We start from the raw sequence: 14154 nt of genomic DNA on the forward strand, positions 1-14154 counted from the left end.
GCAGCGTTGCATAACGAGGTAACGCTAGCAAGTTGTGCATGTTTACTTCGCTTATAACAAATTTTTAACCAAAATTTAAGAAATAGAATGCATCAAAAAGTTTTTTGAAGCTGGACTGAAGCAAATATGCAATGTTTGGCAGGATAGAAATGTAGAAGTCAGTTGTAGTGCTGAAGAAACCTAGCGATTATTATATGTAAACATTACGTCCAGTCTATTTATAGCAAATTGCGTAAATAGCTGATGCAATGTCAACGCAATTTTAGCAAAGTTTGCAACGCTGATATAAAATAAATAGTTTCTCTGTATTACGCCACTTTATACAATTACTGCAGCAATGACAACCACTACTACAAGAAATACAAGACGGAATCAAAATTCCTATAATGGGAATCGCTGTCAAACAGACCAAAACTTTTACACGAACTGAAAATCAAACGTTTACACAAAAGAATGATACATCAGAAATTAGGTTGAGGCGACAAAAACGAAGGAAGACTTCTCCCTTCATTTTTAAGCCTCAGTTTTATGTGGGAGAGAATTTTGCGGTAAAATTAGGTGATGTAGTGAGATTTCGGAGAAATATTAGTTCGATTTATACTGGAGGGATTGTCGTAACAGAGATGGACCAGTTGAGGACGATCAAATCAATGAAGCTTTCTGAGGGGTCGATTAGAATGGCTAGGACTCCAAATGCTGGTGGTAGCTCGCAGAAAAGCGAAGTCCTAAGCTACGAAATGCTACAGAAGTGTTATAACGCTAAACTTGACAAAACTGAAATGGAGATTCAATATTTTCCTTATGGAGGATCGATAACCGATTATACATGCCGTATGTTTGGGTTCAAGATTGGTGTTTCTGTCACGCGAGCCATGAAATACAGGGGCAACTTTACTTTGGAAGATGCTGAATATTTATTGAACAAGAAGCTTAATGGAGTAGAGAATTCTACACGGAACACGCTGGAGAAATGGCATAAACAAATACTGCATATCTGGGCTAGCTCTTCAATAGCAGCAAAGGCTATAGTCAGTTCTTATTTCTTGTTACCAAAGAACATCAAGTCAAACACTGTGGTGTTACTCACGATCGCCAAAAATAACAAAGACATTTTTGACCGATAATATTGTACATAATTGTTTGGATTTTTTTAAAATTTCAGATTCAGTTCCGTGATATCAAAAACTATTTTTAGTAATTATATATGTTTGTACAGCGAAGAAACATTTTAATTCATAATTTATTTTGATATTTTTTTAAGTATACATGTTTTTTCATAATTTTTTTAAAATATAGTGATCTTTCACTTGTAGGTATTGAATAATAATTTTTAGTAAAATATTACGCTAGAAAACGAATGCTTAGTGTCAAAAAAGCCATTATTATAATAAACAATACATTTAATAATAAGATTTCTGAAGATTTTTTCAAGTGATGAGCTAACATTAGTTTTGGTGACCAGCTATGGGGCTTGAACCCAAAACAGGGCATCCACTGTAGACCTCATGGGTTTAATGAAGTAGATGGTGGTAGAATGGATTGATGTCAATCTTACAGGAATCACAAGGATATTCCTTTGTTAGAAATGGTTCATACCTGAAAACCAAGAACATCGTGATGAACAAGAATTAATATTTACGAAATCAAGACTATATTAAACTGCCAAAAAAGCCCTCCCCCCCTTCAAGTCTACTAAATTTGAAATGTTAAACTTAGTCTTCCTATTATAAGCCAACTCAAATGTACGCTATATAGGGCTATTTCAAAGATGCATGTAATACTATAGTATTTCAATTTTGAGTTACTTTATGGATTGATAATCTTTATTAATATAGTATATATAATATATTCACTAACTTACCAATAATTAATAGCTACATTTCTAGGCTTTTCTTGATTTGGGTATGACTGTACCTCATGCCACCAAAATGATGGCATGAATAGTACTTCGCCTTCATCTATTGTACAATTCATGGCCTGAACACCTTTGAACTTTGGAAACCTGAATTTCAAATGCAAAATATCATAGCTTTACATGTAAAAACTTTAAATATTAGTAACTACAAGAACCAATAATTAAATTTATGACTTTTGGTTCAGTTACAGTAGGAATATTGAGAAAGTTTGCTGTATAGTCAAACCCCACTTACCCTGCTAGCAGAGGTCTTTTTCTGCCCTCCCTTCAGCCCACTGTTCAGCCCTATGGAGGGGAAGGAAAAAACTTCTGCTCACAGGGTAAACCCCAATTCTATGGTTCTATGGCTGACACCAACAGCATGGACACCTCACTAATGGACATTTCATTTACAGTAAGACCTCGTAGCAAACATGGACTGACCGCCCTTTTAATAGGAATGTTATTGTACTGTACTTTAATCAATCCTGAAAGACTAGTCATACACTAGTACACTTGTTTTGACTTCTCTCTTATTGGCCTTTAGTAAAGCTTGACTGTACTTACTGTACAAATGGTGAAATTGGTATATTTGGAAAACTGGTATATTTCAACTTTTTATGGTAATCTTCCATTTGATAAAAAAACTTAAGATTGAATTTTTAAAAAAAGTTTTATCTTCTTTCATTTCTTTTTTCTTTGCTTTTCTTTTCTTTCTTTTTTTTTTGGTTTTTGGTTTTTGTTTTTTAGTTTTCAAATACTTAAACTCATCGTTAATGATGAGCTTGGCGTTAGGTGCATATTCGGTGGGATGGGCGGAGCCAGGCACAAATTAGCGGTAACCATGGTCACCCTGTCACCACCCACCGAACACCTGTCACATTGACCGCGATCAGTCAATGGAATACTTACCTCTACTTACCTGTACCAGTGGTAGGGATGGCGGGCGGGAAATTAAACTCGTGTTGTAGCGTAATAGCGTAATAGCGTCGTATAGCAAGTGCTAGCGATAGATAGCGATGGCGAATAAAGGTTCGCGTGGTTGGCATTAAGCTAGCGTGATCACGTGTGTAGCGTCTTATCGAATTTCGTAATGATAGCTATGATCCATATCTCATACAGGCCACAGAGATCGACTAGAATAGATTGCGACATGCTATAAACAACTTGCTAGCTGAGTCGATCAACGATCGCGTGAGGTAATAAATGCGTTGACAGCGGAGATAGCAGTATGCGTCCGGACAACGCTACTGCGAGATGTCATTGACCTCGAGTCTAACTTAGCCTAAATTACATTTAACCACATATAAATCAAGCCATATGCGAAATTTGAATTGAAAAATTCAGTTTGCTATGAAAATTTTGGTGAGTTCATCCTTCCTAGTAACTATAGAGCATTTTCACTCACATGACACAGGCAGCCATATTGGTGTACCAAAAAAAGTAGAAACTTTCTGCACAATAATAAAGTTCAATTCCTGGAGGATAGAAAATGTATAGTTTTGGTACACCGACATGGCCGATGTGACTTCACATAATAGCCCATGCTCAAATTCAAGATCTAACTGGAATTCTCCCTTTTGGGACACATATCATTGAATATTTTGTTTCTTCAAAACAATTACAAGCTAAACAGATTCATCAATTATTTCCCTTAAATTGAATGATAATTTAAAAAAACTGTTGATGAAATGAGTGCAATAAAGTAACACTTCCAAAAAATAATGTCATTTATTGGAATAATGACTTGTATGTAAGGTTTACATGTAAGTGAGCTATAATTTTACCATGACAACAAAAATACCTTTTATAATCAGGCTTCAGAATATTAATTGGTGACATAACCATAGATGTGCTGTCCATTAATTTTTTCCTGCGGAATTGCATGCTGTTTGGATTGTAACCCAGTTCTGCTTCTTGTATGTGTGCCTCATAAAGCCGAGTGTTATCATAGGGTTCATATAGCAAAACCTGTTTCCTTCCACTTATCTGTAAAATGAGTAACAAAAATTTTAAAAGGATGTCTTTTTCTGGTTTCACTGCATTGCCAAATGGGTAGTTTTAACATACATGTACATGTTTTGATAAGAGTTTATAAACGTAGTTATTACTAGTTGACTAGTAGTCAGGGGCTACCACTTGTTACTCTGCTTGTTTTCTTTATAAAGGCTTTGCACCATCATGTGTGCGAAACAATACACTAGTGAGTATTTTTCTTCTGGCAAACCAAATTCTTTCTCATCTGCAAATCAGATTAGACAAAATTTATATGATGTTGCAAAGCCTCTATATTAGGTATTTTGAGTAGCTTTTACCAAATTCTGACTCTGTTGAATTTAAATAGGGACTTGTCGTTGTTGTTGCTGTTATTGTTGATGTTATGCTTCCCAAATTATTTCTATATACATCATGGTGTACTATGTGCATTCCCTTTAGACTTTGTCAAGCCCAGTGTTTTCTGTCTGATGAACATCATGTTACCACCACTGGAAAATGGGAAGACAGACAGACTGTCAGACAATAGGAGAGCAATTACCTGACAAAGGAAATTGTCAAATGGATCAAAATGGAGCTTCCCTAAAGTGTTGCCATTACTCAACCAAATATTCAAGTGCCTTCTCTTCAATACTCCAGCCACAAATGGCATCTCAATTACATCTTTTTCCAGTTCTGGCAGATGACTTGGAATAGAAGAATACTCCAAGTAAGCTGATACATTCTCTCCTTGACCTGTCTGATGTGTTTTCTCAAGTAGACTCATAAATTCTGCAAACTTCAAGTTCATAAATGCAGGCCTTACTACAACTAAGTCAGGAAAGGGAAGTTGTTCTTTAACACCATCAGGAAATTTAAAATCTTGAAAGTCCTCAAAGTCTGATGCTTTCTCACAACCTTCATACTCTGCATTAGGTGCAAATGCTACACGTACTTTGTTTTTGCCAAATGTTGATGTCAGATATTCATTGGTCCACTTATGCATTGCTGGCCATTTGTCCATCGCACCTACGAATGTCAGTATTTACTCAATACTTTATCAACATACATCATACTTTATCAACATTCTGTACCATTAGAGCTCAGCATATTATGGGGGAAGCAAGGTTTAAGTGATTAAGGAAAATTATTTGTAGTCAAGTTGTGACCTCTTCAAGTTGCTTCCAGAATGTTTGAAATAATTTCAAAAGGTTTTATGATGCTGTTCAACTGCAAGCATGCATGTAGTGTTTAAAAAACGAGTAGGAGTGTTTTATCAGGTATAAAAGCATGAGGCGTAGCCGATCTACGAGTTTTTTGAACTGCTTAAGACTCTCATGAACAATTTATAAGATTTGGGTTCAACTGGAGACACCATACACGTCACGAACATGGATTTTTATACTTCGATAGAGATTTGACGTCACGGGCACGCGCAACCAGATTCAATAGAGGCTTCCACATGTTGAATATTGTGTGCCAAGGCAAAGACAGGCACGTTAGTCAAAGATCATTAGGGTTGACTATGACCTTGATGAAGCTCTATGTCTTCATCTAAACTTGGATGCATGCTTCATCCCTGATGAAGTCATCCTCATAGTATTCGAGTGGTCTTTATATAAAGATCACATGTGTCTTTATATAAAATCGCTTGAATACTAATGAAGAGGACTTTATCGGGTATAAAGGTTCATGCACATGACGTGTATGGTGGCTCCAATTGGACCATAAGCTTATGAATTATCAATGAGTGCTTTAAGTGTTCCATAGAGGATTTTAACACATATTTCATATCAACTGTGTGTATCTCAAATGAATAAATCATGATAGTATAATAGCAGATATCAGAGTTACACTCTATTACCTTCAAGCAGCTGTTGCTTTTGGGTCATTTTCTATACATCTATTGTATTGACCCAAATGCCTCAATTTGAAACAATTGTTTGAAGCTAACTTTAGCATACTGCTATTATACTGTCTTCCAGAATACCTTTTGGTCTTAGTTTCTGTCTTCTGTGTTTTGAACCCAACAATGATTTTTTGATGGTATAAATTAATATATGTAATCATGATAATGTGGTAAACTGGGCCTGAGCTCAGATCACATGACCCTATGGTGTGCTGTCTGCCATGTTATTATGTAGCAAAGATAAGTAGAAATTATGTAGACCATTTACTATACTGGCAACAAAGATGGGATTTAGAGTGTATTTCTTAGTCATGGTAGAATACAATATCTTTGAGTGCATACTCTGGCAGGGGCGGCGGAAGCTAAAGTTCTTTGAGGGGGCACCGCAGAAATCTTTTGGGGGGGTGGGAGGGGGCACTGAAGATTATATTTAACGCTACATGTATGTGATAATGACAATGTTTATTTGATTGCAGACGCATGCGCCGTACAACAATGACTAAGAACCAATATCTTTTGGGGGAGCCAGGCCCCCCCAAAAAATTTGCCTCCCTGGTCCCCTGGTTCCGCCACCCCTGCCTGGAATTTCTCATAATTCCTAGCAATAATACACAAGCAAGAAAATAAAAGCACAAAGGTCACACTCTTGAACCAGTACAAAAGTACCCAATAATGTCTGCAAAACAAATATCAGATTGTCAAACACTAACTTAATTCTTTTCAAAGTTGCATAGCCTTTAATAAAAGCTTGTTCTTAATCTCTCGTTATGTTAACCAGCATGCATGCATGTCTTTACTTATTTCCATGGAAAAAGGAATAATGAAATATCCTTTGCTAAATTAAAGTAAAAATTAAGATGAACACAACATTTTTCTTACCTTTTATAATTACAGGTTTTGATCTAAACAAATACTGGTGTATAAATTCCTCCTGGGTTGGCATGGTAATCTTCTCACATATTGATCCGACGTTTACAGGTCCAGCTTCTCCATTCCCAGTATTCCTCTTATCTTTGTTCAAAGATTTTTCTCCAATTGAATAAACATTTTGCAGAATAAAATCCCTCATTCTTCTTTCAGGAGGTAATCCACCTTGAAGAGTCCTAAACTTCCCGCATTTTGAGTTCAAAAATTCAAGAATTGCTGAGGTAGTTTTGTCTCCGTTATACTCCTCAGATTTGAGCTTCTTCTTTGGAGGTTTCAGTAAACACTTGCGGTCTAAAATTTCTTTCGGGTAAAACATCAGTAAACCCCTATTTTTACCGTAGTAAGCCGTTATTTTTCCTAACATTTGTTCTTTTTCGTTCGCAGGGAAGCTGTTCTCTCTCAGTAGTCCAATTTTCACGTTTGGTTCTTTGGAAAATATTTCTGTGAGGTTTTGAAGAATTGAGATCAGAGTAAAGTTCGTGGGTTGAGAAGCCACTAAAACACATGAGTCCTTCACCAAAACAGTGATTTCCTCTATAGAATATTCTTGTAGCTTTATAGTCTCTAGTACAAGACATTTTTCTGTAATAAGTATTAATGATATCGCAATAAAATAAATAACTATCCGCATGATTCTACGTGTCCTTAAAAAATACTTCTTAAGAGTGGCTGTCCGTAACGGTCGAGAATGGCGGGACAGCGAAGGAATTTTCAAATTTCTCATATTTTGTCAGAAGACAACCTTTGGTAAGCTCTTTTAAAAAATCCAGTTTAAAACTTCGAGCGCTTTTTTATTTTGGCGAATTTTACGAAAATCTAAAACTCGACTTCCGGTTCGCTCTGGACCGGTGTGAACAGCCCAAAATATTACCCATATTTAAGAAGGCCTCACTCGTTCAAAAATACTCCTATCGATCTGATACTTTTTCAACATTTTAACTAACTATCAGACTCCAAAAGGGATAAATAATATTTTTGGGAAAATGTTTTTTTCTCGCTTTTTGGGATTTTTTTTCGATGGCATTTCAAGCAGCTACGACGCGAAGCAAATTTTAGCCTAAGTTGAATGCCCTAAATCATCACCTGGTATATATTTTATTTTCACTAATACTATATGATCTGAAAGCTTGTTTATTGTACTTCTTTTCCTGAAAGTATCAGCTTTGGAACGCAAATACGTCCTCGCGATTAATCGACTCTTCTATGTAGCATACGGCGGTCTAATTTCGGATTCAGAATCAAAGCGCCTGCTTTATAAATATTCAAAAACTTTCTTGGATCACCCAGAATGAACATTTTAATCGTAAACAACATTAGTTTGATGACTGTAAACTATACTCCAGCTATATATTATTGACTTATACTTTTGTACTGGAATATTTTAGAGAGTAAGGACTTAAGCGTACGAATTCTAAGTTAGAAAAAAAACCTTTAGACCCCATCAAACGCAGGGTTTTTTTATTTTTCTCTTTTCTTTGTTTTTGTTGAATATACTTGCTCAAAATCCTCCCAAATTTCAATTAGTTCCACGTTATTCGTAGAAAAAACAAACTCATTTTCGTACTTTCTCAAAATTAATGGAATAAGTTAGAGGACATTATGATTGAATAAACAAACTGAATTAGTTGAGAAGCGTGGCACGTGAACGTCGATCACTTGTACCTTTCTTGAATTATATGAACTAAACAAACAACCTTTATGTTTTGTATTTTTTGTCTTTATCTCTTGTCAAAATTAATAATAACTAGTGACTAAAGTGCGTGCAGTTGCTTTCGTACTATTTCATTTAAGCCCCTTTCCCGATAACGTCACACATTTGATCCGCATCAACACTGCCTACTCTGCTTTTTTTCCCTTCTCTTTTGTTGCTGTTTTTGCTTGTTTTTATATGGGGTTTCAGAATTGATTGATTTAACTTGATTCTAAATGAAAAAGCCAAAAATCGTCCTTGTTTCATTAAGAGAAGTCAGTGGCTAACAAACCTGTTTCCTTTCCTATTCATTCGCCTAAAATAAACTGTTTGACAGGAACAACAAGTATCTTTTTACCAATAATAATAACATATTATATATATATATATATATATATATACAGCCATTTGCAAAAACTATGGCCGCTTCCAATACATATACGAGTATATCGAAAGCATATCAAGTATTATGGGATATCTTCCACTATATATTTTTCAAGTTGTCTATCATTAGGGCTTTCTGGAAAAAAATATCAAGAATGATATCCCGCCCTGTCTGATATACTTTCGATATAGTTGTATTTATATTTGAAACGGCCATAGTTTTTGCAAATGGCTGTATATATATATATATATATAACAAAGTATGTAATGTGGTCTATACTGGTGAAACAGTGCTCGATGCGTAGGGATGCAGAGCAACAGATATATAGTAAAGATTGGATTAAAGACGAGACATGTTCACTGTAACTCCGAGTTTCGTGCTTACGCACTCATCAGACAGACGTTTTTTTCAGAATGAGTGGCCGTGTTGTATTCGATATACAATCACTCGGCTACGCCTCGTGTTTGTATATCGGATACAACACGGCCACTCATACTGTAGATTGCTTATCAAACGTCTAGGTTAGTTCCTTTGTGTTTCACTAAAATTTTCAAAATTGAAGTGAATCTGGCCAAGAAAATCCAAGTTTAAGTTTATGCAAATGAAGACGAATCTATATCAGATATAAAACCTCCTTCATGGTCGTGATTTCTATTGTGTTTTCCTCATGAATTATTTATGAGTTTGATAAAAAAAATATATATATATATATCAAATTATGCTTTACAACATTAATGTTTATAGCCAAGATTCAGGTAATAGCTGCTCAGTAGGCAAGCTAATCGTCGAGCTGAGCAGCCGGTTTTTTTTTTTCTTTTTCTTATTCTTTTTTTTAACATTTTGACAGGAACAATTGTATGGTTTCTATCAATTACAGCCGCAATAGTAAACTACATTCTTAATTAAATGAAGGTATGGTGCTCTGGCGGCGGCTGCGTGCGAGTGCGAAGATTCTCTGTTCTTGAAAAGCATTTTTCTCTTGAGAGATGGTCGAAATCTCTTGAGAAACAATCGCTATTTGATCTTGCTAAGGCCGTCAAATACAAAGCTTGGAAGAGGGGGTTGGGGTTTCTACCGACCCTAAAATTCTCGTCTAGTAATATGAGGACCTCGGATTTATCTGCTGAAGAGGCTGGGCTCTCAAAGAAAATAAAAAGTCTGACCGCTTTATCAAAAAACAGAGAACCTACTTGGTCAACAAGCTCAACATTGAGTAAACCTTAGGAAGAAAGTTAAACCCAGAATTTGTAGAAAAGGTCATGAGACGTGCTCGAGGTCCCGACGGCTTGCGTCTTTTCAAGTACTCGGCCAGACCGTCCCTGAAGACCTTGCTATCTCCCCAAACGCAATAGAGGAAGATGATAATTTTCCCAGTACAATACTGTAGAAGCAGCTATCTCGACTTTCCAACCAGGGCCGTAACCAGAACTTTTACAGGGAGGGTGCACATCGAATAAAAAAATCGGCGGACCTTAAGCTTTTATGTGGGGGTGCACGTGCACCCTGTGCCCCCCCTGGTTACGGCCCTGCCAACTACAGCACCCTGTCACTTACGACCAATACGATATATGTTCCAATGGTGAAAAATGACAGACTTAAAAACTCTCTAGGTAACAATGCTGCAGATTTTCTGTGAGGCTCTAGAGTTACATGTTCCTGTTCCCCTAAAAGAGCAAAGCACCAAATACCTTGAATGTAGTTTACGATTGCGGCCGTAATTGATAGAAACCATACAATTGTTCCTGTCAAACAGTTCATTCTAGACGAATGAATAAGAAAGGAAACAGGTTTGTTAGCCACTGACTTCTCTTAAAACAAGGACGATTTATAAAAAACAGAGTAGGCAGTGTTGATGCGAATCAAATGTGTGACGTTATCGGGAAAGGGGCTTAAATGAAATAGTACGAAAGCAACTGCACGCACTTTAGTCACTAGTTATTATTAATTTTGACAAGAGATAAAGACAAAAAATACAAAACATAAAGGTTGTTTGTTTAGTTCATATAATTCAAGAAAGGTACAAGTGATCGACGTTCACGTGCCACGCTTCTCAACTAATTCAGTTTGTTTATTCAATCATAGTGTCCTCTAACTTATTCCATTAATTTTGAGAAAGTACGAAAATGAGTTTGTTTTTTCTACGAATAACGTGGAACTAATTGAAATTTGGGAGGATTTTGAGCAAGTATATTCAACAAAAACAAAGAAAAGAGAAAAATAAAAAAACCCTGCGTTTGATGGGGTCTAAAGGTTTTTTTTCTAACTTAGAATTCGTACGCTTAAGTCCTTACTCTCTAAAATATTCCAGTACAAAAGTATAAGTCAATAATATATAGCTGGAGTATAGTTTACAGTCATCAAACTAATGTTGTTTACGATTAAAATGTTCATTCTGGGTGATCCAAGAAAGTTTTTGAATATTTATAAAGCAGGCGCTTTGATTCTGAATCCGAAATTAGACCGCCGTATGCTACATAGAAGAGTCGATTAATCGCGAGGAAGTATTTGCGTTCCAAGGCTAATACTTTCAGGAAAAGAAGTACAATAAACAAGCTTTCAGATCATATAGTATTAGTGAAAATAAAATATATACCAGGTGATAATTTAGGGCATTCAACTTAGGCTAAAATTTGCTTCGCGTCGTAGCTGCTTGAAATGCCATCGAAAAAAAATCCCAAAAAGCGAGAACAAAATATTTTCCCAAAAATATTATTTATCCCTTTTGGAGTCTGATAGTTAGTTAAAATGTTGAAAAAGTATCAGATCGATAGGAGTATTTTTGAACGAGTGAGGCCTTCTTAAATATGGGTAATATTTTGGGCTGTTCACACCGGTCCAGAGCAAACCGGAAGTCGAGTTTTAGATTTTCGTAAAATTCGCCAAAATAAAAAAGCGCTTGAAGTTTTAAACTGGATTTTTTAAAAGAGCTTACCAAAGGGTGTCTTCTGACAAAATATGAGAAATTTGAAAATTCCTTCGCTGTCCCGCCATTCTCGACCGTTACGGACAGCCACTCTTAAAGTGGGGTGAAGCCGCTGACATTTTTCTCCACAGGAAGCCCACTTTAGATAAGAGTGATAAAGACGGAAATGAAATATGGAAAATATATTCGTTTAGGAACTGGCCAGAATAAGCAGGGGGAGGGGAGGGGGGTTGGAAAAGGGTGGAGAGTCAACTTTTTGCTAGCCTGCGTCACATCCGGAATTTTAGAAAATTCCGGATGTGACGCAGGCTAACTTTTTGCGTCCCTGAAAAAGGGTTGGTCATAAACACGAAATCGCATTTCCGGTGCTCACAATTTCAAAATTTTATCGGCGGAGAATGCAAAGAGCAAGAACACATAATGCTCAGCATCACAGTAACACTGTTATTGACAGTATCAACACCGCCACCATTCCCATTCATGTCTTGAAGGAAGATGCTGCTTGATATCAAAGAAAACGCATTTTTTCGTGCCGTTCTCAACGTAGTTGGCGTCCTGGACCACAGTCACCCCAATTTAGATTAAAGTGAATGGCAAAAATAACATCGGAAAAATTAAATAATTAATATTTTTTTAAAATTCGAGATCAAGATAATGTCCTCCGTAATGCGAAAAGGTAAAAAAATCGATTAAAAATTTACTAGAACATTTTTTTTCGCGCGCGCTTTTGTTTCCCTATATAATTCCCCTATGGTAAAGTCGATCTTATGTATACAACGTTGTCGTTTGATCGGCTTCATCCCTACTCGCCTAGACCGAACAGGATCATGGGGATAATTAATTCACAGTTACTAGCTGCCTCATGCATGTTATCTAACACGTCTTGAGCTCGCCGATTTCGATTCCATTTTATTTGCTAAAACCATGCCTCCAGCATACGGCGAAGATTTAAACTGGCGAGCAGTTTGGATGACGCAAGTTCTGGGTAATTTACCCGTTATCCTTTGCGGTCTAGGCGCGTAGGGATGATCCGATCAACGACAACGTTTAGTCAAAAGACTGTATTTAGTAAAAATAACCAGGTGATTATTGAAAATCTCGCGCGCTGATTGGTCGAGAAACTCACATTATCACCCCTCCCACCCATCCCACCCATGTCTCAGAAGTAAGTATAGTACATGGTAAGTATCTCCAAGTGGAAGGTGTGACGGGTGCCAGGTGGGCGATGGACTGTTGCCTGGTTGATATGGTCACCTCTGCGAACGGGTTGGTTAAGCGCGCCCATCCCCTCGCACCCTGGCACTCAACCCAAACTTATCACTACGATGAGTTTTAACGTCATGCTCGTAGCAGATTGCTATGCAAACAGGCGGTTGCTATGCACATTGATTACACAATCAAAATTCTAAGGTGCTCCCTTGTCGAAACTTAAAGTAAGCTGAATTTATAAATTTACATAACATGAGCGTATGAGTTTATGTTCTGTTGAGTCATCCGTTTGAATGGTTTTGAAATCATCATTACAGTCATGAATTCTATTTTTATAACAATTCCAACACTTTCTAGTTTGAATGACATGTTTCGGCAGTAAGGCAGAATTCAATTTGAGTTTCGAATTTTTCTACAGAATAATCACTAGTTTATTTTCCGTATCTAATGGGGAAGCTATCAAAACTACGGAGGCATATTTAGTTTACAAGACACAAATGAATATCACTAACAAGAGATATTTTACTTGACAAAAAACCGCTCGGTATAAATAAAGCTCAAAGCAGTATTTGCTCCCTTTCTCAACTCCTTTAAAATATATCTAATTAAAAATGATTTTCCGCTTCCAGCTTTTCCACTAATAAACACACTAAAACCTTTTTCTACAAGATTAAAAACTTTTTTATTTTGTTTGTTTTGATCTTACGTGCATGTCTGTTGAGTAATTCCTTTGACGTTACACGTCATTTTTTGGATTTGTCACGTAATCCGTTTCTATAGATACTGCTACCAGCGTAGTGCGAAAAGTATTTTCATTTTGTATTGTTTGATTGGCTGAAAAGGGTCACGTGGTTTACAGTTTCACTCCCCTCCTTTTTACACGAGACTCCGCTCCTCGCCAGATATTTGTCGGTTTTCGGAGTAAATTCGCTAGCCCGACTAAACCAAGGAACGCCTACCATTAAGTGTAGCGCGCACGTAAACAAGCACTACAAGCAACGCCTGTCATATCTTAGATTACCTGCAATAAAATCGAAGATAAACCAACACAATCAAAATTTTAACGTGCTCCCTTGGGCGAATAATTGTTAAATATTCTTACAAGGGATCGAGGAAACTACAGTCGCCATATTTGAACAAACAATTCACTTTAAACCACGATTTGATTTCCAGGGGCGGATCCAGGATTTTTTCAAAGGGGGAGTTGTAGCATTGATTGAGGTACTTGTTTAGCGGGAAAGTA

General features: G+C 36.6%; 2 protein-coding genes across 2 annotated transcripts; one reads left to right on the forward strand and one right to left on the reverse strand.

Moving 5' to 3' along the window:
* The first annotated feature begins 229 nt into the window (after positions 1 to 229).
* LOC116308578 (AAC-rich mRNA AAC4 protein) lies at positions 230 to 1410 on the forward strand. Its single transcript, XM_031719042.2, has one exon. The coding sequence runs from the start codon at positions 387 to 389 to the stop codon at positions 1122 to 1124; it is 738 nt and encodes a 245-aa protein (XP_031574902.1). The 5' UTR covers positions 230 to 386; the 3' UTR covers positions 1125 to 1410.
* On the reverse strand, positions 891 to 7357 carry LOC116308577 (bifunctional peptidase and (3S)-lysyl hydroxylase JMJD7). The gene is made up of 5 exons (XM_031719041.2): positions 6657 to 7357; positions 4431 to 4897; positions 3699 to 3883; positions 1862 to 2002; positions 891 to 1596 (listed from the first exon to the last, which is right to left on the reverse strand). The coding sequence occupies exons 1-5, from the start codon at positions 7333 to 7335 to the stop codon at positions 1512 to 1514; spliced, it is 1557 nt and encodes a 518-aa protein (XP_031574901.1). The 5' UTR covers positions 7336 to 7357; the 3' UTR covers positions 891 to 1511.
* Between the last annotated feature and the right edge of the window lie 6797 nt (positions 7358 to 14154).

The sequence above is a fragment of the Actinia tenebrosa genome, unplaced genomic scaffold (assembly GCF_029948245.1).
Source record: "Actinia tenebrosa isolate PJP-AT-01 unplaced genomic scaffold, QUT_ActTen_1.0 PGA_scaffold13__45_contigs__length_12533684, whole genome shotgun sequence".
NCBI lineage: Eukaryota > Metazoa > Cnidaria > Anthozoa > Actiniaria > Actiniidae > Actinia > Actinia tenebrosa.